Source organism: Xenopus laevis, chromosome 1L (genome assembly GCF_017654675.1).
Source record: "Xenopus laevis strain J_2021 chromosome 1L, Xenopus_laevis_v10.1, whole genome shotgun sequence".
Classification (NCBI taxonomy): domain Eukaryota; kingdom Metazoa; phylum Chordata; class Amphibia; order Anura; family Pipidae; genus Xenopus; species Xenopus laevis.
In genome coordinates this window covers 150,300,416-150,327,249 of record NC_054371.1, presented here as the reverse complement: position 1 = coordinate 150,327,249, position 26,834 = coordinate 150,300,416, and the positions used below count along the sequence as shown (strand labels likewise).

Below are 26,834 nucleotides of genomic sequence, written 5' to 3'. Positions count from 1 at the left end.
ACTGTTTATTTGGCTCAGTTTTTGTGTTTTACTTGGTATATCAGATCTCAGAGTATCTTTAGAATTACTATACCCCAGTGGCCTCAGAAAAACAGAAAGCCTCGGTGTATCATTGTTATTAGACACAAGTATCTGAATCTATGGAATGTTTGGTTACCTGTCCTGAGAAGATACCTGCACCTGTTTCTCTCTGTATACATGTTACTACATGAATAATCCTCTATTCACCTGTGAGCACGGGCTGATTCACCAGGAAATAGTGCCCAGGGTGTATGCAGTTCTACTAGGGTGTAACGTGTGGGAAGGCATTGCCACCCTCTTCCTTACTAGGCTTGGTCAGTTAAGGCATAATTGCCCCATAATAATGGGTTTCATCTAGAGTCTCGACTGCTCCCAAAAAACACAGCAGCCCAAACCCATTCCTCTCACCTTGTCACAGATTCCATAAACCCCAATTTGACAGTCCCTCCCATATATGACAGATAAAATGAAAACAGAAATGAGAAAGGATGTGAAGTTATAAGATAACCGAAATCAGGAAGTAAAAGAGGCAATCAGGTTTGGGTGTAATCCTTAATGTGAAACCAGCTCTCCTACATTCAGGTTCACTGTACAAGACAAATAGATCTGTTGCCATGAAGTGGAGAAGGATGTTAATTACAAACAACTGGGGTGTCAGAACAAGAATGATGCTACAAACAGAATATGTGTTTGATCAGATTGTCCTTGGCACACTTTATTAGAAGGCTTGGGTTAGTATTTCATATGGGGATTTGTACTGGTCACAGAAAGTTTGCTCAATATTTTAAAAGGTAAGATACTGGGATATGGTTTCACTCGCAATTTAATTAAACTATCCCAGATCCCTAAGATCACATTTACAGAAAGCGTAATAAATACAATACAGAAACACAAAGCCATTTTTTTTTTTATAAATACAGGTATGGAATCCGTTACCTGGAAACATGTTATGCAGAATTACGGAAAGGCCGTCTCCCATAGACTCCATTATAATCAAATTATCCAGATTTTTCAAATTGATTTCCCTTTTCTCTCTAATAATAAAACAGTAGCTTGTACTTGATCCCAACTAATATATAATTGATCCTTATTGGAGGAAAAACAGCCTATTGGGTTTGTGAAAATCTACATGATTTTCTAGTGGACTTAATGTATGAAAATCCAAATTACAGATCCGTTATCCAGAAACCCCCAGGCCCCGAGCATTCTGGATAACAGGTCCCACACCTATATAAGAAAAATTCACCTTAAAAAGGAAACCGTAGTAGAGAGCATTATAGAATAGTGGCACACATTCTTGAACTGAAACTTAAAGGGTTGTTGACCTTTAAATTAACTTTTAGTATGATATAGAGAGTGATATTCTGATACAATTTGCAACTGGTTTTCATGTTTTATTATTTGTGGTTTTTGAGTTATTTAGCTTTTTATTCAGCAGCTCTCCAGTATCAATTGTAACAATATGGTTGCTAGGGTCCAAATTACCCTTACAACAATGCATTGATTTGAATAAGAGACTGGATTACTAATAAGAGAGGATCTGAATAGAAAGAGTAATAAAAAGTAGCAATAACAATAAATTTGTAGCCTTACACAGCATTTGTTTTTTTCGATGAATCAGTGACCCCCATTTGAAAGCTGAAAAGAGTCAGATGAAAAAGGCAAATACAGTATTTGAAAAACTATATAAAAAAAAAAAAAAAAAACAAAGGTCACATTAAATGCAGAATTAGAATTAGCCGTCCTATTATATACTAATAGTTAAATTAAAGGTGAACCACCCCTTTAATAAGAAAAAAACAAATTGAACAAAACCTTTCCATCTATTGGGTTTATTGAAAGTTGACATGATCACCTTAGCATTTCATACATTAAATAAGGGACAAATGGATTGTGTTCACATGAGGAAGAAGAGCTTCCAACTGAGTCCGCGTATCTGCCTTCTCACACAGCGGGTTACCTTGTAGATGGAGCACTGACAGGTGAGGACAGCTGGCAAGTGGTTGGAGATCAGACACATTCTCTATTTCTGAGGACATTTGCTAAAGAAAACCATGGGACATCCACAAAACTAAGAGGAAGCTGTTTATAATACAGCAGGGCATCACTTACTGTATAGGTACCAACAAAACTGAAGACTTCCTACAAGTCAAAAAAGTATTTCAATTATTCTAGAAGCAATGTAGAAGTCAACTCTCTTCCAGTCAAGTTGGAATGAAGTGTTGGCTAAAGGAGAACTGACTTCTATGCTGTTTCAAGATTCAGAACAAAGGTTAAGTGGCGAGAGCAGAAAATGGCAAACAGAAATAAAAGCAGCAACTACATTTATTAATAACTTTAAAACCATTGACAACTGAATTCTAAATTAATGCTGGAGAAACAATATAGCCAGTTTACCATACAAATCATTGGTGAGCGCCAGATACTGGGACAGAGCTCACTTTTGGTTTGCACAGAATTTGACAATCCAGTAAAATATTATCACTTGAAATCATACACAGAACCCCATCTTCTTTTTGGAGTCTTTCCCTTGTGCATTAAAGAGCAAATTGCCCATTTTCACACCCATGTGTAGGCTTTAACATCTTTGGTTTGAGGGTCAAAAACCCACCCTTCATTTCCAGCAGCCGACTTCACTTAAAGGTTTTCCTATGAAGTGACCACTTGCCATGCACATGACTAATCCCCTCCAGAAGCAGAAAGAGCAAGTCAGGGGAATTGTGCTTAAATGAAGCCAAAAAGGTAAAAGAGCTCACAGCAGAGTAGTGTATATTGCACCAATGTGCGAAGGCTAAGTCATATGTTTTAGGAACAAGATTTACCATCAATGTGAAATGTCACCCTGTCACCCTGTGTGCATGTTCTAAATACAGCGCATGGCTCATACTTCTATCCCGCAGCACCAGCCATCTAAGTTCAATTGTGGGCACTACATGGAGTTTCTCCTCAATGTGTTTGCTCTGGGTACTTTGGTTTTCAACCTAACTCCAAACACCTACAGCAAGGTTCATTCATTGCTGCTAAAATTGACCCTACTGTGTGTGAATGTGAATGGGCCCTTAGATTTTAAGCTCCACTGCAGCAAGGACTAATGTGAATGATGTATAATCTCTGTAAAGTGCTTTGTAATGTGTCTGTGCTACACAAATAAGACAAACAAAAATAATTAAAAAAAAAAAACCTGTTTGACCTTAAAATGACTGAACTATGATCCAGCTTGAGGATATATAATGGAACCCAAGGACCAACTGTAGAGATCACAATATTTTCAGACCTGGTCATAAAGACTTGAACAGCCATACTTATTTTAATACTCAAATATTCGTTAATTATATGGAGGCACCAAAACCACTATTTAAGGATTTGGCCGAATCATTTGTAAAAGATTCGGCAAAATAACAAACCGTAAAGCTCTAATTTGCATATGTAAATTAGGGCAACAAGGTATAAAGAGTACCGCGCATGCAGCTAAAAAACATTTTTGGACTTCCTTGTTTGTGTCACATGATTTTTTTTGGATTGGGATCAGTTTGGCCAGGTACTTGCATTCGGACGAATCATGCCAAAAAAGACTGAACCACGACCGAATCCTTAAAATCTATGATGCTTAGAAAACTTTGCATCCTATCTTTAGTTGTATTGCATTTTTAGATTGTAAGCTCTTTTGGGCAGGGCCTTCTCTACCTCTTGTATAGGTTTTTGGTTGTGTTTTTGAAAGAAATCTGCATGTTCAATGTACAGTATACATCCAATTATTGTACAGCACTGTGGAATATGTTGCTTTATAAATATGTGTTAATAATAATAATACAAATTAAGGCTTTGTTTCCAAGGGCATTCCAATTTGTGTCTGCCATGTCACAACACAGTAGCTGTCCTGCTACATGTCTAGCTCTTTATTTGATATGTTAGCATTTGTTGCCTTGGTATAAAGATAATAAAGTATTCTGCAAGAAAATTAGTAACTGATCTTATTGTTCCTGTCGGCGTATAGTATGTTCTATTAAAATAAAGCTAGAGTAGAAGAACACTGTATGTCTGGGATGTTTTATTTATAAAGCTTACTGGAGATTCTGTATTCTAGGTGGTATGGTTGCTGCTAATGGACTATGCTGAATGGCCAATATGTGACAGACTTCTTAGAACAATGTGCTTTTCGCGTGTTTCATAGTCCACACGAGAGTCATACATGAATTGTTAGTACCTTTTCTAGAGATAAGAGATAATTATGACTGATGTTATTTGAGATACAAAGTAGAATACAGTCACACCTCCTTGTAGAATTTTATATTTTAGTGGTGCATAGTCACAAGATATATGACAACACCCCATTCAGGAATGTTAAGGAAGCAACAGACCGGCAGGGGCGTTTACTCAGACGTGACTTCCGCATTTGTATAAACAGAAATGTAAAGCAATCCATACCATCCAATAAATGCTCAGGGGAGCGTAACCCATTTATTGTGCCACCACGAATAAATGTGAAACCACAAGATCCATGTCTCTGTTTTGAAGGAGAAAATCTGAAAAAAGTGTTTCCTATCCCCACAAAACAAAAAATCTTGTGGTTTCACTGGGACAATAAATGGAACAGGCTCCCCTGAGCATTTAAGTGTTGGGCAGAGTCTGTTTATTACACATGTGGAGGTCATGAGTGAGTGAAGCTGAAACAAGTGCTTCCTTAAAGTACTTCCTTCTAAATATCTGTAAACACAGCAGGCATAAAGGTCATGATCTGAGGTAAATTTAGGGCTGCACAAGATGAGAAGCATTAAAACAATACATATATAAGATCATTGCTATGGTACATAGATGTATTTGCTGTTAACTGCTGCAAAACTACTGGGCAGATTTATTATGCTGTGTAAAAAACGGCTACAAAATACGCCAATCTTCGTCTGCGTAATTTTTTTACGTGTTTTTTCTTAGAGTGACTTACGTCAGAAATTACTTAGAGAAGTCTGAAGCATGTAACATACTGGCAGCAAATCTGGCAATCGCCAGAAGAGCAAATGTGCAGGTCCATTGAGCAAATTATTGGGAAGAGCAAAACTGGAAAGGGGAGAGAAAAGAGTAGAATGTGATGATGGAGGGAATGGAAGAGAGGCATAAAGGAGAAGGGCATAAAAGAAGGCTGAAGAGGAATAAAATGCACATGTGAGGACAGAAATAGAAGGGTAGAAAGTGACAACAACAGCAGAAAGAGAGAAAAAAAGAGAAGAATAAAAGGTGAAAGGGTCACAAAAGAAATATGGGAATCAAGAAGAGAAGGGGAGAGAAAGGACAATGCAAAATAATTATGGATAGAAATACAAGAAAAACAGCAACAAAGACATTTACAGAAGCACAAAAAATGGAGAAGAGAGACACAACAGAAAGCAAAAAAAAAAATCCTAAAAGAAAAGACAAAAGGGAATATCAGAGAGAAAACAGAAGTAGGGAGTAAAGCAGTATTGGGATATTGACTGTACCACATTTCAGCAGTGCTGTAGGCCCCTGTCCTTTAATATAAGCATCACTTAAAAAAACAATGTTTTTTTTTGATGGGGGGAATAACCGTATTGTGACCAGGAGGCCTGAGTGTTGTAAGGAGCCTAAATTTCTCCTCACCACAAAAAAAGTTCAAAACCTATGCTTTATAGCAAGAATGCCGAACCCCTTGTTTTTTACAGCTGAAAGGCTGTATGGAAACAATTGCCCAACTCTTTATTCGACCACACTGATACAATCCAAAAACTGTGAACAAAGTTTCAAATTAGAAATGTAAATTCAGGAGCATGTTAACCAGATAGAAATAAAAAATAAAGGATACGGTTGCACTGCAATGATAACTCCTCCAGTTGAGGCAAGTTCCACAAACCTTCTAGACGTACAACCTCATTATTATCAACTTCAAGCATCTAAAAAAATAGAAGAAAGCAAGATTCCATGCATTTAAAACCGACTATGTGAGACCTATGTGACACCAAGTATTCCCAACAATTCAGTGGAAATGAAACAGAAAGTAGCTGTGGGCTGTGTGGGTTAGAGCAGCTCTGTTTGCTCTTATTTTAAAGGGGAAAAATGATCAGGCATCATACAGCATTTCCATTGCAGTTTTCCCTAAAATGATGCCAGAGATAAAAAAAAGCAATTTTACAAGCATCCCCACACTGCCCTTTCTCACTTCACTGAGACCTTGGTGTTAATATGAACTATTCAATAAAACAAATGCTTGGCTTTTCAGAGTTAGTAGAATATGGGTGGATTTCAACGAGTCTACTCTATCCACCCTTTCTGTATTAATGGAAAATTTTAACATTTTTGAAGTTGTTCTCAATATAGTGAATTCAATGAATAAAAAGAAATGTTATTAAAAAGACAGGGTAACATAGGAAATAAGGGCTTATGTGAGCTAAGGTACACTCTTGCAGTGTATTATACTGATGAAATTAAATACTAAAAGTCAGGTCAAGGATACAAGTAAAAAAGTAAATGTTTGCAGACATTTTTGCAACACTAGTGTGCCACAGCTCTCAACATGTTACTATATAAACAATATGTATGCACTGATTTCATTTTAATATGGTGCAGACTTGGTTCAGAGAAGAAAATAATCATGTGTATAACACACAAATGCATACAACAAGACATAAGTTATGAGCATGATCATGCACAGACAGAACCCAGAATTAACCTAAAATAACACTCTTTACAGTTGCACTTCTTCCTTCATTACTGTACAACATTAACAATAGAGGGTGCAGCTATGAATCTTGCTTCAGCGTCATGTTAATATCAGCATCACTAAATCGTGACTGATTCTCCTTACACACACACGCACACATTTAAAAGTAGGTTTTTCTCCAAGGTGGCACAGTGCTGCCCCCTCTCAGCTATGGAAGGAAAAAACAGAAAGCAGAGATAATGTAATTAAGTTGCAAATGATAATTAACTTCCTCCTGCTGTGATAGTTTCCACTGTCAGTTATTTAGGCTGGAAATTAATATTTTGCATAATTAATACCCAAAGGTTAAGTTCATGTATTAATTTCCATTACAAAATGCAGGCAGCACTGAAATCCCATTACCTGAAGGCGTCGTAACATGGACAGATTGCTAGGAAGAACACGGAGCCGGTTAGCCGAGAGATTCATGTGAGTGACTTGTCCCAGATGCTCTAAGTGACATAATCGTGTAAGCCCCTAAGGAAATATAGATATATATACATGTATTCTGTCACAATTTATCCAAAGTTTGTTTGTCTCTTCTTGCATATTTCACAATAATTCACTTTTACCTTCTTTGAGAGATCAATAATGAATGACTCGGCATACTCCATTTTCAATATGGCATTTTCCATTTGGAACTTGCTGCGCAGATCATCATAATAGCCAGAACGCATAGGGTCAACAACCTGGTTAAAAGGAAAGCATTGTTTGGGGGCATCTCTGTCTGCTTTTGTAGCACAGTAAACACAGTGATGAATAACAAATTTATGTATGAAACGTGGAATGTACACTTAGTGAAAACAAAGAACAGCATATGCTTAAGGCACATAGTCTTTTTCAGCTGGTGTACTTCAGCTTGTGGAAAAATGCGTAATACCACTCAGGTACTCCTGTTATTGATATGGATGAAGACCACCTCAATTCAAGTGGTATTTGTCCCCAATATAAAATGGGGAACCAAACTGGTTATGGTGAGAAGGGCTGAAAGGAGCCAAAAAGCCCTTAGCTAGCAATTATATGCAAAGTGATGCCTTCTGGAATCAGAAGGTATTTACTTGTCTCGCGCCATACACACAGTACTGCCTAGATACCAAAAATGAGAGTTTTGATTCTCCCATAAGGCATCATGGGCGGAGACATGCAAATCACTCCTATGTGTCCCTTTGGCCAACTATGCATCCAGAACCACTAGTTTATAGCACAGATACAGCCTAATGGTTCAGAGCCATATATCCAAACTTGCAGACAGCCTGTTTCGATCTTGTTAGATCTCATCAGTGCAAGACATTGGAACATGGCTTCTGAGAGGGTAGGACTTGGAGAGTAGCAAATCTAGGCAGTGCTGTGTGTATGGCATGAGACAAGTAAATACCTTCCAGAAGGCATCACTTTGCATATAATTGCTAGCTAAGGGCTTTTTGGCTCCTTTCAGCCCTTCTCGCCATAACCAGATTTGGTTCCCCATTTTGTTACTCTCCAAGTCCTACCTCTCAGAAGCCATGTTCCAATATCTTGCACTGATGAGATCATCTGATCTCATCCTGATGACGGTCCCTTGAGGTACCGAAACGAGTAGATGTTTATATGATTCAGTAAAGGACTTCTAACAACCTTTATGCCGTGAGTGCTTCCTTTTATTTTTGGACTTTATATTGAATTGGGTTAGCACCCGGCGAAAAGATCGAATGGCGGAGGTGAGTGCCGGCAACCAATGGCTATATATATATGTGTATCCAAAAATAGGTAAGCACTCGCAGGTCTTATGTGGACAAAGATACAACACCGATCTTCGGTAAAGCACTAAGTAGGATGTTATGTTCTATGTGCGCACCCTCGAAAATATTCGTTTGCACTTTTCAATATGTTTTCTGGCACATAATGTACATTTTATCTATGTAAGGTCATATCAAAGTTACTGCGTATATTGCTACTTAATGAAAATTTGAGGATTATCCCTACAACTCGCTACTATTAGCAATAATGAACTTTTTCTTATCTAACTAATATAACATTGTATACATAGTACTAGTATTGTCACAATGTAACGATCCCTTCTCACATTAGGTACTTCCACATGATTTATGTTTTGAACATTCTTTATTGTCTATTTGTTTTTCTGCCTTTTCTTTTTTGCCCAAAAAGTTTTTTCTTTTGATGTAACTTTATTCACACCCACACTGACGCACTATGATGTCATGACCTTCCCGCCATTTTGTGTTTAAATGTTTGATTGCTAGTTGTGTTATGCACTTTCAGAAAGGCTAGAGTGCAAGGCAAAACGTTAGCAGTTTTTTGCTGAATAAACACCATTATCTTTGTCCACATAAGACCTGTGAGTGCTTGCCTATTTTTGGAGATATATATATATATATATATATATATATATATGCATAAAGAAAAACCGCACCAACAGGTCTTTATACAAAAATAGAAAAACTTTTATTGATCAACGCTTCGGCTCAACCGCTGGAGCCGTCTTCAGGTTCCTGAAGACGGCTCCAGCGGTTGAGCCGAAACGTTGATCAATACAGCAAATGAAGGCGCATAGGTCTGGTGCTGGTTAGGATAGAAAGGATTTTTTGTATCGAAATGTTATATAAAAAACTTCTTTTATTGAATATTCTTTAAAAGCACACAAAAATCGCAGAGCAGGGGAGTGCATGGCTCAACGTGTTTCGTGACTACAACGGTCACTTCATCTGGCTTCTGATGAAGTGACCGTTGTAGTCACGAAACGCGTTGAGCCATGCACTCCCCTGCTCTGCCCTTTTTGGATTTTTGTGTGCTTTTAAAGAATATTCAATAAAAGAAGTTTTTTATATAACATTTTCCCACGTGACCAGAGTGGGCTGTTTGGATGCCTTTGGATAGAGCTATCACCTAGCCTCATGAATGGACTTTGCCTGCTTCACTCTGAAACGTTGATCAAGCTTGAGCGTTGAAGCTTATTACGTTGAGCTTATTACTATGCATTGCTCTTTGGTTGTCCGTGTGCACTGTGTCTAAATTTACTATATATATATATATATATATATATATATATATATATATATATATATATATATATATATATATATATATATATATATATATATATATATATATATGTATATAGTCAAAAGAACTACTGTCACACGTGGTGATGGGAACCAACAAGGGTTATTTGGTGTATCGCTGGTTGAATTATGCCACAGGGTTATGAATAACATACGCTGCAGCAAGTCAAAGTGTTCTGAATAACATGGCACATTGATACATTATTTTCATCTTGATTATATTAGAAACAGTGTCTGCCTATGGAATAATATGTTACAATATACAATACTTGGAACAGGTAAGGGACCTGTTATCCAGAATGCTTGGGACCTAGGGTTTTCCGGATAACGGATCCTTCCTTAATTTGGATCTTTATACCTTAAATCTACTTGTAAATGTATTTAAACATTAAATAAACCCAATAGTTTTCTCTTGTGATTTTACCTGTTCACTTTCAATAAAAACATGTTATAAAAAAAAAAAAATAAACCCAATAGGCTGGTTTTGCCTCCAATAAGGATTCATTGTATCTTAGTTTGGATCAAGTACAAGGCACTATTTTATTAAAACAGAGAAAAATAATTTTTAAAATTTTGGATTATTTGGAGAAAAATTAGGCTACGGAAGACAGCCTTCCCATAATTCATAGCTTTCTGGATAATGGGTTTCTGAATAACAGATCCCATACTATGTACTGGAATTGCTCTGCCTCGTTAATGAGATTTAAAAGGGTAGTGTCGCAATCAGTTCACATTAACACAAGTTCCTGTAAAAATACAGGGTTGTGTATCACTTTAATGCTAGCCAATGACAATGTTCTGTTCCGCAACTAAGGAATTCCTGCCTTTACCTTCAGTGTTTCAAAACAGCCAAGAGATTCCTTTTCATAGGCTAAGGGATCCAGAGCTCGCATTAGAAGAATAATAGTCAGCAGGCACCCTAGAAAAAAAAGGGACAGGCAAGGGGCTCTCAGTTAAGAATCAGAGCTTGCAATGATGATTACTTCCCCTTTAATAGGCTGAAAAAAATAAATAAATGATCAGTCAATTTGAAAATATTTACAGGTTAACAAAATGACACGCTGGGAGAAATAAAATTCTACTGATGAACCCTTAAACAACTTAGCAATGCCCTATTAGTTAGTGTATTCCTATCAGTACAAGAAATATGCAGTGCACTTAGAACTGCAATATATCTACTGGAGCACATGGTAGATACCAGTTGACTTGTGGTCAAGCTGACAGACTCACGCTACTGCTTTCATAATTATATAACCCATGTTTCATCCATGCAAGCAGGGATGTCAATTCAGTGAACCTGCACCTTCAGTTTCTCAAAATACATTATCAAATTCAATTTGCAAAGTTTTGAAGTGCCTTCTGAAATCACTCACTAGTTTTGATGTCAACATATTGTATAAGCTGATTAATTTCTTGATCATAGTTAGCTAATGCAAGCTAAATAAAAACATACACTTGTTTTCAGGTTCCAGTTCTTGAAGCTCTTTGCAAGATTTTAGCTCCTGTTGCAAAACATTGCTCTTTCCTTCTGACAGATCCAAACTGTGGGGGAGACAAATAAATGAGAAACATTGTGGAAAAAGCTTTAAACGACAGGGCTGTTATAAAAAGGGTTTCGATTGAGCACAATCTGAAACACTTTCACATAGACATGGAACATAAACCCCTGTGGGTGTATAGATTTTATTTAATCCTTAATAATATTACTAGCTTGCAAAATAAATCATTAATATTGAGTTTAGTGATAACTGTATCCCAATGGTAACTGAAAGCTGTCTATTAATAAGACATAATTTACCACCTGCTTTAATATATTATGATATCTAACATCACCTTGCAGTTCCATAGCCAGCATAAAGGCCTTTGGACTTCAGTTCATAGCCTTTTTATGGCCATGGAACTACTCAATCACTTGAAGGCCAGTTATTTTTCATATAATAAAAATAGGAAGAAGTCAGTGGATCCCCTGATAACACTGGGGGACATAAAAATCCCCTTGAAGGATTCTTACGACCCTTCTCAAACATATATTTTCATCAGCAAAGCATAAGCTTGGAAAATGGTTCTCTTTAACTAGATTGGACAATTAGTGCCCTGACTGTAACTGACCCAAGCCCTTTACTTCAAGGCAGCAGTGTTTACAACCTGTGAGGCATCTACCAAAGAAGCAGACCTGTGACCATGGGACAGGTTGCGGCAACATCTGAAACTACAGGTGGGTGGGCCTTGAAGTTACAATGTTAGCAATTACTAGTATATTTATTTAACAGTAAAAACCTGCACGATAATCTTAAGAGCAAGCAAGTGTGATTAGAATAGTTTCCTGATCCACACCTCCTGCCTCGCGTTTAACTGCGTGTAAAAGTAGAAAGCAAAATCATTTAACTTTTAGCCCAACTCACAGCCAGTTTATGTGTTTATAGATATATTCCCATACCAGTAAATGCAGGTGCTGTTCATAGATGCATCATATGTACTATGGGTCGTTTTCAGTGCCAGCCTCTGTGGTTCTATTGGCCCTCCCTAACTTTGGTTTCTGTAGTTTTTGGTTATTTTAGAGAATTGTGTTGTAATGGTATACTAGAAAATGCAACATAACTGACTAAAAATGAAAATGTATAAACTCTAGACACCAACTTCTGTAGATACTAGCATTAATAAGTGCATCTTCTATATTGTCAGCCTGCCATAAAACTAATAGTAATACAATAGGTTAATGTATCACACTTTGTACAAGTACAATGCCCAGAATTGGGATTTAGAAAGATGTCCACAGAATATAAAACTGAATCTCAGCTTGCTCAGACATGCAGGACAACATTGTAATAAAACCTCAAGAATGCAAACCAGAGATACAGAAATGTACTCAGTTTGGAGAAAAACTTGTGCTGGCATATCTGTGATGTAGACTGTGCTGCAAGTATGTATGCCTGCATTATACTATTTTCAAATATTTCTAGCTAGTTATATTCTGAATGTTTTCAATCCGTACCCCTGGGACACTAAAGCTGGCCATACGTATACGGAGACAAGCTTGTTTAATGAGGTCGGCAAACGAGCAGATCACCGATATGCCCAGCTTGAGGTCCGATCGTGGGCCCTAGGGCCCAATGAGAAGAATATGGACAGTCGGATTGAGGAATGCATAAACAAACCAACACGGTGCTAAATCCGACATTAACACACCCGATTGACATTAGCCGACTTTCGGCCAGATCTCGATTGGGGAAGTCCATCTGAGGGCCCCATGCACTGCTCAATAAACTGCCTACTTAATCTGTCGGCAGCTTATATATGGGCCTTTAGCCATATCTGCTGGCTATTAACCATACATAGATGATATAATGTAGAACAGGCCTGTTTAACTAGAGGCCTAAGGTCCATTTATAAAATCAGAGTATTTTTATTGCACCAGTCTCCCTATGGGCTTCTAAACCTTCTTTGTATAACATTATGTGATTCTATGTAACTGGAAAATGTTCCAACCTTGATAACTTTCCCAAGACATGAATGCTAGAAAGCACTGAAGTAGGCTGTAGCTACACAGTAGATAATTGCAACGAAGACAAGACTTAAATTTCAAACTGAGTTAGATAGTCTGGCTTCTTGTGAAGGAATTATAAACACATCAGGAATCTTGTAGAAAGCAATAAAGGTAATGAATCACTGGGTGGTTTTAAGGGTCTGCATTTTCATCAACCACCTTCTACAGATTGACTTGCATTGAAATTGCATGTACGCGCTTGTAGACGGCCTGCAATGGGGGTGTCCTGAAGAGGTGGGCAGGGGTATGTAAAACCAATTGTGGTGAACACTTAATGGAGAAGTAAACCCTCCCCAGAGACAAAGGCCCCAATTCAACTGCCCTCTATTGGTCCTCTCGTTACATAATCTATTACAAGGAAAAAGTGTTCCTGTTTGTAAAGGTGACCTATAGATACATTGTAGTGAAGAGGAGTTCATCTTCTGTATTTTCAGGTTTACTACAGATCAGTTTGCCGACACAGAGCTTGCTAGCGCATGTGCAGTTCAAGCTAATGCTGGAGTATCTTTTTTTTTTATAGGTAAAACGTAAAACAAAACATATGCCATAAATGCGATGGGTTATTATTACAGAGCTTTGAGCAGAATATTTACAGATTCGTGTAGTAGTTTGGATGATACACTTAACATCCAAAATAAACCGTCAAAAATGACATCAAACCGTCATACATTGAAATGTGAAAGTTATCCCTGAAATACCTATCAACATTGAACAGTATCAGCATGTTCTAGATAAAATTAAGAACTTTTGCCTTTTATATTATAAATGTTTCTTTTCATGTTAGGAAGCCCTGACCCCCCCCCACCCCTGCTTCCCACCATGGGCTCCACGTTTTTTCAAATCTTTTCAGCGAGCCTCTGGCTAGTAAGGTGAGTTTAATGAGGGGCAGATTCTGGTTCACCAATGTTATCCAGTTTTGCATTGTGGGTGGTTGGGGACCCATCCATGCCATAGCGATTACTTTTTTGGCATAGTATAGCAATGTTCAGTATCTAACTCTAGCATGATTAGTGTATATAATGTTGTCTATAACTCCAAATATGCACACCTGTGGGGTCAGTAGCTTAGGGAAATCTAATTTATCTGCCAAGATATTCATAACTTCGGTCCAAAACTTGGAGATCGGAGGACACAGCCAAGCCATGTGTAGGAAGTTTGCACCTTTTGCCTCACACCTATGTCATCTTGCAGTTGGATTACTTCCCATGGCCTTTAATCGCACAGGGGTTATATAGAATTGATGAAGCCAATTAAATTGAATTAGTTTGTCGCATAGAGTAGGGGTGACTATAACCTTTGTCTGTTGCTTCCTCCCATTCCTCATCTTCAAGGTCTGGGATGTCAGCCAGCCATTTTTGATATGCTGCCTTAAAAGGAGGGGGACACTTTGCAATAAGGTCTTATATAATGTAGATGTTAGTTTAGTTATTTTAGGAGACCATAACAACACTTCAAATGGGGTTGTGAGGTTTGTATTTCCATTCCTCCAAATTGTGCTTCGAACACGTGCCTCAGTTGGAAATACCGAAAGTCGGCTAGATTGGGCTCTGCAGGTTTTTATGCAGGAGTATCTTTAACTGCGATGTGCACTACTCTGGTGCACTACTCTGCTTCTATAGGTCATCTTTACAAACAGGGACAAGTTTGCTTGTAATAGACTCTGTGGGGAGTAGGGCCGATGGAGGGCAGTCAATGGGGACTTATGTGTGTGGAGGGTTTTATATTCCTTTAAGTAAATGACCCATAATGACAAGTCTAAAACTGCAGACTGAGCCAGTAATACCTTCACAGAATCTTAGGAAGCAACAAAGCAAAATAATATATATATATATATATATATATATATATATATATATATATCAGCATTCACAAAGTAGTTTGTTTAACACTTGGCAAAGGTAAATACAATTTTTTTTGTGTAGTCTAGAGTGTGATGTAAGAATTATTAGGAAATGATGTAATTTAAATCTGTCAAATTATAGATTTAGGAAGACACACTTGTATGAGCCTCTCTCTTCTGCTTGGAATCTTTACCAAGAGGGAAAACACTGAATCACACATATCTGTGGCAACAGGCAACAAAATGAATCATAAGCTATGTGTAGGTAAAATAGCTTTACCTGTTTTAATTACTGAAATCTATGCAAGTTCAGGGACATGCAGCATCAAAACACCAGGTATGTTATTCTGTTTTGTGTCACTATGTCTTTTAAAAATATCAATGTAGTCTTTATGGTCCACTTGCATAAGTCTTTAGCTGACTACCAAATACAGACAATTTGCAGGGCGGTTTACATCAAATGGAGGAACACAAAATAGATAACTTCATACCTGAAGAATTCATTTTCTGTAGCAGAATCACGACACCAGGTTTCTCGTGTTCCTGCAAAGGGAGAATTAGAGATTAATACACAAATATCAACAGCAACATTTTTGCTTACCCACACACAAACAATTTCCACCCCTATCGTTCACTGATCACTTTTGCTCATCTTCACCTGGATAAAGTATACATTCCTTCTTAGCTTCTCCATCTTTCCAAAGGACCTGGAATTTGTACTGGCAACAACGGTCATTAATACATTCCTTGGGGAGGTCACACACCTGGAAGATGCATATAAGACTGCTGAGTGACTAAGACATGTAAAGAGAAGGCATCCAATAGAGACAAAAGAGGACAGATGTATGCAAATAGGTGATATGTAATAGTTACACACTACCATAAACACAAAGGTATAAAATAAATAACATGTCAGTTGTTACCCAAAATAAACTTCTCTTTTCTTTTCTCCCAGCAGTTCTCCATGAAACAAAAATAGGTTTATCATTAAGAAAGAGAATTAAATCATCCTGCACCTACAAAATACAAGGGAAAAAAGAAACACAACAGATAATAATTAATATAAACATTGCAGTATCTGGTTACAATGCAGTATTTAAAAAATTGTCAGATGAAATCATACTGGTTACATGTGTATTTAGCAACTCCCTGAAGATGTGGAATTCTCTCCCTGAATTAGTTGTACAGGCTGATACATTAGATAGTTTTAAGAAGGGGTTGGATGGCTTTTTAGCAAGGGAGGGAATTCAGGGTTATGGGAGATAGCTCATAGTACAAGTTGATCCCGGGACTAGTTCGATTTTGGAGTCAGGAATGATTTTTTTCCCCTGAGGCTAATTGGAGAGGCTTCAGATGGGTTTTTTTTTACCTTCGTCTGGATGAACTGGCAGTTAGGCAGGTTAAAAAAAAAGGTTGAAAAGGTTGAACTTGATGGATGTGTCTTTTTTCAACCTAACTTACTATGTTACTATGTAACATGAGCTTGAGCTGAATACACTTTTTGCCTATTGTTTCAACTAAGACATACCTATGGTTTTCATTATTTCTTGCACTAATTAGAGCAAAAATTTTAAATTGAAAGATGGATAAAACAAATCACCAGTTCACTGAATGGATCTTTGTATAATGAAACCCTTCAATGTCTCCATCTGCAACCTTTGATATTAGCTCAATTTACAGAGGGCTTCTCAGTGGAGTCATCATTTGTTTTATCCAGCTTGTCAATATCAGGAAGCAGAATGTCATATTACTTTCAGTTTAAGTGTTTGCTCTGTTTAGTGCAAAAACATGGTCCCTAACTACAGGTGCCATACATATGTGATATGGTTAAATATATTAGTGGATTCAGCTAAGCTGTAACATAAGTATTGAATCATTACCAAAAAACTGAAAAAGTCTCTAACACACTGCACAAAGTGCCATCAACAAAACAATATATGTAATCGCATTCTTTATATAATCCTCCATACAATATAGCAACAAATGTGCACATAAACAATAATTACCATAAGGAACTAATTATGTATGTTTCTAGTATGCAGGCATTTTAAATGACTATGGCATCTAGAAACATGCCTTTCCCCATTTTCCTATACAGTTCAGAAAACACTAAAGTTGTATAATGTCAAATACAATATGCAAACTCACTGCGACTGGTTGAGAGAAAGTTACTGACACACATCCTTCATCCAGGCTGACCATAACACATCGAATTGAAAGAGGGTGATCCGCTGCAAAAAGAGGAAATGGGAAATTCATCAAACCAAATTTGTACTGTTTTGTAGCTCAAAGGACTGGCCAAACAATAAAAATGTTTCATATACATTTAAAGGAACGTTTACAAGCACAAAAACAAGTGCAAAATGACAAAAATGGGTGCATAATTGAGAACGCCTTGATTCTATGTACATGCATTTCTGCCCCATCCTTTGACAGGCGCCAATGTGCCACTTTAGCCTGCTTCAATTAACATTGGCCTCTACCATTTACATAAATCATTTTAACAGTGGAGGACCCTATACAAGTTTATTGTAAGGGCCTATCTGCATGGCTGAGAACATTTTGACATAAAAACAGAACTGTTGCTGTCAATATATATTTTATTTGCAGATGCATATATTCATAGATATAGTGCATTTTTACTGTTCCCGTAAGGAATGAAATACAGATCAGTAAAATTTACACATATGGATTATTATTATTATGGATTATTCTGCATATGGAATCTTTTTTAATTATACTAAAGAGTAGCTGGTTCTGGTTGATGTGCAGAGTTAGCAACTTATCCTTTTAATTACACACGTGTTTTCTAAACAAAAGCTATAATGAAATTATTTGTGCTGACATTCTCATATTCTCTCTTTTGATGTCTCTATAAACAATATTGGGGATTGTTTCTTCTAATTCCAGAGAATTGCATGTATAATGCAGCAAGATGAGCCAGTAATCTATTCACAAAAACTAAAACAAACAAGCAGAGGGAAAATATTATATATTCCACTCCTAAAATGTATAGTAGAATGACACAAACAGAATATTGAACAAAAGATATAGCAATAATTAAGAATATGTGCTAATTCAAGCTGAAGTTCAAAGATTGTTCAAACTACACAAAATAATAGCAAATATTTATTATATTCCTGAAAGAATGTTCAAAATTTCACTTGCCAATATCCTTTTAATAGTAATATAATCCATTAATAAGAGGTTTATAACAACAATCTGGTTGAACTTTATTTACAATGCATCATTTTCTTACCTCGTCCAAGAAGCCAGCGATGATAAAACCAAGCACTCTGGTCATTTGGGTCAGTAAAGAATGCATTCTGTACAAGTTCTAGCTCTGTAATTAAATTAATTATGATGTGTAAAATGAAAGTATAATTTCCATCCAATGTATATATTATTACCTATTAGCTCTATTTGCCAACAATATTCATAGTGTGCAAGAAAAAAAAAATAATATATTCCTATTTTATTAAATGGATATAGACACAATTCTGAATTTTTGTTAATGTCCTGGAGGTGGTTCTTTTTTACAGCAGCCACACTTCCTAAAGTGTTGATTAGTGAGACAGGAGCATTCAAAAATTATTTGAAAAAAAATGACCACCCCCAGGATATCAGGTCCTGTAAGTGGCATAGCAGAAGTGTCATAAAAGTGTTATGTACTATTTTAATATGACTTCAACCTGCAAAAAAGTTTCCCTACTCTCACCATTTAGCAGGGCCCCTTCTGTCACTCTACCAATTCTGAGCTGGTCTGGGTGGATCTGTGGCAACAGTTTGCTACGGTAATGCCAGGAAGAATAGTTGGAGAAGTTTTTGCTAATTAGAGAAGTAGTAAATTCAAGCTCTTCTGGATCTGGAACAGATGAGGACTGTGTGACAAATCTCCGGTAATCCCAACAATGAACTGTATAAAATAAAGGCAGATGTTGGGTAAGACAGTAGTACACTAATCTATAGTAATAAAGTCCCACCCAAGCACATCCCACTCACAGTTTCGCTCATCGATCTCAAGAAAACGGTTACAGAGTGCCAGTTCTCGTGCCCAATCTGGTTTAGGCATGATCTTCATAATCCAACATCGGTGATACCAGGTTCCATATGACTTTGGGCTTACACGAAGGCAGTTCTCAAGGAAGGAGAGCTCTCCCGAACAAAGAGACTGCATCTCTTCATCTGACCTCAAGTAGAAATAAAGACAAAATGCTGTGTAATAGTGTATCAGCAAGACATGAAATAAATACAGGCAGCAAACAGATATAATAGGTACAGGCCTACTGAAGCTTGAAAAAACAGGACTATACATACTCATAAAATGCTGACTATGGTTTTTAGTGTAACTAAGAGGTCTATGAAGACATTATATTGCTTTAAATAATCTTTCATTTAACCAACACATTAAGTTGGCTGAATCCCACCATTCATGTCACTGTAATGGATTTTCATACTAGAGTTTCTTTATAGATAAAGCACAAACAATCCAATGGTTTCTTCCACCTTCTGCAATCTAAGAGGCCTGGATGATGTAGTCACAGCCAGCAATGCAGAGAAATGTATAATAATGCATTGGATTGGCCACTTCTTATCACCTGGGACTCATGTTTCTGACTAATAGATAAGACCCCCCCCCCCCCCAATTACACATACCGATGAAGCCAGAGGTCATAGGGTTTGCAGATCTTGCCATACAGGCTGCTGAGTGACTATGATAAATGCCCATCCAGAATATCTACTCCATTTTTTGCCATTTAGTTGCCATTAGTGAGGAACTCCAACTACTTACCCCATCTTAGATGTCTTTAAGAGTTTGCTTACTGGCCAGCAAAAGGTCTTAGATTTCTGGGAGATACTCCGACAAATCAGGTATTCCCTATCCCTACCATTCAACAACTGAAGGTACAGCTCAATGAGCCAAATGTACAACATACCTCCAACTTCACCATGCCTTTGAAGCTCAGTTCTCCACTATGGAGGTGGCATACAATACTCCACCAGCAGAATTAATACTACGTGACCCAAAGCGGGAAAAGCTGACATCCCGGCGGTAACAGAAAATCATAGGCACAATTCCACCACTATTTAGCTGGGCCAGCGACGCTGGCAGCAGGCTATTCCTGCCCTCAGCGAGGAGCAATGGAGGCTGATAAAATATAAATTTATCCACCAGCTGTACATTACCCTGACAAAAAAGCATGGCACTGCCCCCCAGTACAAAGTTTCTGGAGGGAGGTGTTGCAATATTTGGCTGATAATCTAGCTCTTCCCAATGTGTATGCCCCAGAAACTTGCCTACTAGGACTAGTGAAGTACCTGGTGCCCCTGAATAAAACCAGAACACTTATGCGTGTCACAATGTATTATGCAAAAAAACTGGTGATAATGAACTGGATGGGTACAAATGGCTTCACTGTTATTCAATGGGCTAATTTAATCAATAAAACTCTTCCCTCCATTAAACTCACTTATCTGGCTAGGGGGTGTCCAGATAAATTTGAAAAAATATGGAGCCCATGGCTAGACCTCAACCTGTTAGTACTTCCTGACTTATGATACCCATAACATTGGCTTATCTTGGTGAAGCGACTTGGCAGGATGATGTGTATGATTTTGCATGTATGTACAGTACTGTATAATACAATGTACCTATAGGCCTCTTGGTGGTTCCCTCTGTAAGGCTGTGACCATGAAAATCCATATCTGGCATGTAACTTTCCAGATGGAAATCCCTGCATTAGACTATACCTCAAGATTAGTTATCCCACTTCAAATCCTAATGTCTTATCTGCATCCTTAGTTTTTAGTAATTTTCTGCTGCAGAAAATAATGTTCTTATATTCTCTAATATTCTTATTACCATTATATTCAGTAACTTTTGCACGCATTTATATTTTTATTTAAATAGGTACCTGTATTTGTGTATGCCACCCTGTATATTTAAACTGCAAATGCATTTAACAGACATGGGAAAATATTGATTTTGAAAGACACTTAAACCCCTTCAAAGAACAGAAAAAAACAGAAAAGGTGTAAAGAAAAGGAATCTGTTTTTATAACTAGAAATAATAAGGTGGTTACCGATCAGTCTGAAGCTGCAGAAATACTTCCCTTCTCAGGTTCCATAGAGAAGCAAAATCGGGGTTCAGGGACAATATCTGGGCAGTCAGATCAAGAGCTTCTTTATCAAGCTGCCCATTTTCTCGCTGTAATAAACCAGATATACCAGTATAAAAATTCAAATATCAAAACAGGGAAATGAAGAAAAAAAGTGATGGAGTAAAGCAGATTAATACATAGTAAGCACACCCTGCAACATAGAGGGGGCCCAAAAGGCTATATAGTTACATTTAAGAAAAACGTTTTATTACCAAAATCTAGAAGGCTGTAAATAGCTAAATCTAATAAAGTCACTTATGACACTATAGCAAGCAGTACAAAATGAGGACTGAAGTGGCAATGAAAGAGGGCTTATGGGTCGTTATATGTTAAGCTTTTAGTTACAAAAAGAGAGAAAATTAGCAAGCAGTACAAAATGAGGACTGAAGTGGCAATGAAAGAGGGCTTATGGGCCGTGATATGTTAAGCTTTTAGAAAGAAAAAGAGAGAAAATTAAAGTTTATGAACTGAGAGACCAAGAGGAAGGAAAAAAAAAACAGGGTTAAATAGCAAGAGGAGAGAGCAGGAGTGGAGGTGATGGTTATGTGTGGAGGCACCTTTTGCAAAGCAGCTTGTGTTGCGCTCACATACAGCTGCAGCTTCTTTTCTCTCTCTTTACGCTTTGCCTCTTGCTGCTCCAAGGTAGTCTTCACTTTAATGCGCCCGTGCTGAAGGTACAAATCCATCATTGTAAGTTAAAAACTTGCACAGACAAAACTAACACAGTGATTTATTTTTACCATTCTGACAGCCTAGGGGAAAACCACACCATCCTGGACTATACCCAAGCATTCCACATTCCCTTTGACACACAAATATACATGGCCTGTCAGAGGAACACACTCACTCATATGTAACTAGTGCCAGGGCAATTCACATATTGCACCAATGTCTATCTCCCACTCTCCCCAATTTAATTTCCACAGCCCTTCCCTCCACTGTCCATCTTGCTCTCCATTCTTTACTATTTCACTTCTTTCTCATTGCCAGGTCTTTTTTATTCTCTTCCATTATCTCCTTGTACATTTAATATATTTCTGTATTTACCCTGTGACCTAAAGCAAACAATTTCTAGAATGCCTTTTTCCTTTACTGTAAGACAGGGCTGTCTTTGGGTATTCCGAGAGGTTTTTTTGTTTTTTTTTACCCCTAGACTAGACTGCTCAAGAGATACACAGACCACTTAAGATGACCATCGTATTATAATCTGCCTCTCAAACTTGTAATATAATGCTGCCACAGATGGCCTGACCTGCCCTTTCCTCTGATGTTTAGTAATATACCTGGCTCTTGTCCCCCTTTCTCCTATGCGTTTATACCTTAGTTTTCTTTTTGTCTCTGGTTTGTCTTTGCCCCTGTCCTTACTCTATGCACGATGTCACTGCGCATTGACAACAATGTATATTGCTATATTGCTGTGGAAAAACTGGCCACTGGGAGCCCTAATTAAGGTGCCATTAGAAGAAGGTACAGATCACTCTTCAGGTGTGGGCATTCAGTGCTTGGCCTTACATCTTTATAAATGAGCCCTCAGATCTTAAATGTGGCCAAGACATAGTAATGAGCTGACTCAGCTAGCAAACATGTACTCATGCTCTCAGCTTGCAAACATGTGTATAGTGTTTTTTGTATTTACCATTGTGATTCAAAACTAAAAACCGCTCCTGTCAAAAAAAGAAGAGAAAAGACATTGAATTAGACATTCTCCCCAGATCTCACCCTAGCCCCTATGTCACAGCTTGAGGATAGGCACACATCAGTTTTAGTAGTATTCCATTTAGACTGACAGCAATAGACTGGACTAAATTGTTAAGGTGGCCATACACGTGCCGATAAAAGCTGCCGACAGACCGAGTCGGCAGCTTATTAGACCGTGTATGGTGCCCCCCGACGGGCTTCCCCGATCTAGATCTGGCCGAAAGTCGGCCAGATCCGACGGGACTAAAAATACCCTCAGATCGCGGCTGCATCTGTTCGTTGATGCGGTCCCACGATCTGACCGCCCGTTACAATTTGTTAGGATCTGATTGTTGGCCCACGATCGGATCAGCCCAATATTGCCCACCTCAAGGTGGGTATATAGGGGAGAGATCCACTCGTTTGGCTACATCACCAAACGAGCGGATCTCTCTGTGTATGGTCACCTTTAGCCTTGATTTCAGATGTTCTAACCTATTTATCCTTCCATTGGGTAGATTTGTTTTATCTAATCTATGTTTATTTGAACTTTTAAGTAGAAGATATATATCTTGCCTGGCTGTGACAAAAAATTAAATTTTCGGTTGAAAACATTAGAGAATGGCTAAGTTAGTGGACTTTAACTCAGAAAGCCCTTTGATTGATCCATGCTGTTACCCCTGGAGGCCTCGGCCTACATACTTTTGCATTTTCGTGTCAAAAGTTCCTCCATGTGTCTGCACACGGGCTGACACAGTTCCTGTCAGTGCATATACACACAGGAGATGATGAGTACGGCTTTTCTTTGCCTGCCTAAAAAGTGCAATAGAGTAAGTAACAGCAGGGCACTCAGATATTTATTTTATTATTTTTATTTGCATAATAACCCAATGCATTTCAACACCTTTGGGGATCAAACAGAGTAGGGTTACTATGCAAATAAAAATAAAATTATTTTTTTAAGTATTGGAGTGCCCTGATATTCTATTTCTGTATAACCTTGTGGATCTTAAAGGTGCCCCCTGCAGTGAGCACATAAAATTATGTTTTGATAAAATATAGGAGTTCACCATCAACTATATTCTTTACTATTTGTGTAAAAAGAGCAGACAGAGAAAAGTGGATATCAAGCCATGGCCTGTTTGCCATTAACCTTAGTCCACCCGAAACCTTTATACAGGGCCTCCACATACTGCCCATTGCTATCCATGATCATTTCTTTAGCAAATGGCTTTAATTCTGGCTTTACATTATGACCAACTCCTCTGTCTCTTTTCATCAAATACATTGTTGGCTCTTTAATGCTTCCTTAATCTCAGATGCTCCCCAGAATACCACTTTACAGTCCTCTGTTAGCACAATATATAAAAAAACAGATGGATCATGCCCAGCACTACCGAACTGACCACATGCAGAAATTGTACTAGTAAACAAGCTACAAGGAAGTGCACAAAAGTGCATTATAGTGTAATATGTTAGTGTATATGTGAAATCAACCCACACTAAGGGGCTTATTTATTAAAAAACAGCGGGATAATACACTACACATCGACAGGCTTCACCGTGTAAAAAAACAGTGTCAATTTTTTTTTTCTTCTTCAGATTGGCTTCCACCGGAAGCAATGTACACCATCTTTTTTTCCTGAGGAAGCCTCACTCATTGGGGGTAAATTATCAACACTGGGCAAATTTTCCCAGGGGCAGTAACCAATGACAACCAGTCAGATTGCTGCATACATCGTTCTATTTGCAGCTGGCTTTAAAAAGTTAATGACTGATTGGTACTATAGGTAACTGCCCATGGGCAAATTTTCCCAGTGTTGATAAATGAGCCCCATTATCTCAATTAAAGAGCATTAAAACAGGAAACATAAATAAGATATTATTAAGTTATATATTTCATTTGTGTCCATTCTCAGAGACCCAGTTACCAAGCACCCAGTCATAGAACAGCTCCACTGGCACCTATTTATACCGTTTGTTCAGGTGCAACTAAGCCCTGTGATACAGACAATTATACTGTCCATGCAATGAACACATACCCCCATCACCATCTCATCCTTTTAAAATAGTCAAATAAAAAATACACATCCTGATGGGATAATAATCCATTTGATTTTGTATTTAAGGTAGTGCAGAAATGTTACGCTATCTTTCAGTACCCCTAAAATGAATTATAAGCGCGTGTCTAGATTGGTCGAGTAGCATAATGTAATCTTGATGATATATATATAACAAATTTATGTAGAAGCAGGCCAAACTATTTCCTCTGTGCTTCTTTTTGCAGATATGTGGTGCTCATGACAGAAGCACAATGGACTATATGTCACTGTGCTGATTCACCATATCTCTGTAAAATGGGGATTTTTCACTGCGCCAATTGATACACAAGGGAAAGTGTCCGGAGGATATTCTTATTTTAATACAACTACTCTCATGGTTATGAGCGCTCTTGTGCATCTTAGGCTGAGCGCATCCAGGCACACACTCCGGGATAATAGACAGGCCCCACATAGCTCAAATAAATCAGTGTATGGGGGGAAATAGAAATAGCAGGCCCTATTATACCTTCCAGCTTCTTATTACACAGCCCGAAGTCCCGGATTACCAGTCCTTCCGTACCTTCCGGCTCATTAGCCCAGAGTCTCTGACAGTCTCGCGAGATGAGATTGTGACGTCGCAGCCACTGATTCTGAAAACTCGGTAAAGCTGCAAGTAGCAGCCTATGTGAAGTAACTTATTCCTCGTAGCTAGTAGTAACCATTTTAATTCTCCTGCTTTTGCCGGGACCAAAAATAAAAAATTCAAGGTTACCAGCAATACTTTTTTTCATCAGAGCTTTCATCCCCCATTATTTTGCCAGATTTTTCACAGTGTAGGGACAAAATAGGCTAATTTAGGAGAGGGCCATGGGTGAAGTGACAAAGATCGTAAGCTTGCCTTGTAGCTAGGGCCAGAAAATTTGAATTAACTTTTGGTATGATGTAGGGATGCACCGAATCCACTATTTTGGATTCGGCCGAACCCCTGAATCCTTTGCAACAGATTTGGCCCAAAACGGAACAAAAATTAGGGATGGGAATAGGAAAACATTTATTGCTTCCTTGTCACGCGATTTCCCTCTCTGTTCCCAATTTGCATATGCAAATTCAGATTCTGTCAAATCCAAATCGGATCCATACTGTCCCTTTTTCGGAGGGACAGTCCCTCTTTTGACAACTCAACCCGCAGTCCCTCATTTGTACTGGAAAGTCCCTCTTTTCTCTGCACTGAACAGCCAGAAAAAGAAACAAAGTTTCTCACTTAATTGGCTGTAAGCGGAGAGCCCAGAACAGCTAACAGGTGCAAATAAGATACTTTGTAACAATTTTGAGACACAAAAACACAGTTTAGATAAGGAGAAATATTTTCAAACTTTCATAACCTGCCAAATTTTGTAAAACAAACATGGTAATTAGGGGGTGTGGCCACAGAAAGGGGTGCGGTCAAAAAATGCTGCACTACGTGCGGAAAAAAAATTTTTGTCCCTCTTTTTACTTCCAAAATGTTGGGAGGTATGGAATCCTGCTGAAAAAGCCTGCATCCCTGCCGAATCCCTGCTGAGTCTTGGATTCGGTGCATCCCTAGTATGATGTGGAGAGTGATAAAACTTGCAATTGAATTTCTTTTTTTTATTTTGTCATATTTGAGTTATTTAGCTTTCAGCAGCTCTAAAGTTTGCAATTTGCAATGTCTGGTTGCTAGGGACCAACTTACCTTAGCAAACATGTTGATTTGAGACTGGAATATGAATAGGAAAGGATCTCAATAGAAAGATGAATAGTA

At 38.0% G+C, this 26,834-nt stretch overlaps 1 protein-coding gene across 3 annotated transcripts; it reads right to left on the bottom strand.

The window, feature by feature from the left end:
- Positions 1–644: 644 nt before the first annotated feature.
- rabggta.L (Rab geranylgeranyltransferase, alpha subunit L homeolog) lies at positions 645–25,655 on the bottom strand. Of its 3 annotated transcripts, none has more exon segments than NM_001093286.1 (17): positions 645–2,050; positions 5,834–5,921; positions 7,091–7,204; positions 7,300–7,416; positions 10,617–10,705; positions 11,240–11,328; positions 15,662–15,713; positions 15,829–15,934; positions 16,094–16,186; positions 17,319–17,401; positions 18,430–18,513; positions 18,889–19,086; positions 19,173–19,360; positions 21,255–21,379; positions 21,890–22,000; positions 22,969–22,996; positions 25,578–25,636. In NM_001093286.1, coding segments are annotated over 16 exon segments (1,698 nt in total). In that variant the 5' UTR covers positions 22,972–22,996; positions 25,578–25,636; the 3' UTR covers positions 645–1,892.
- Between the last annotated feature and the right edge of the window lie 1,179 nt (positions 25,656–26,834).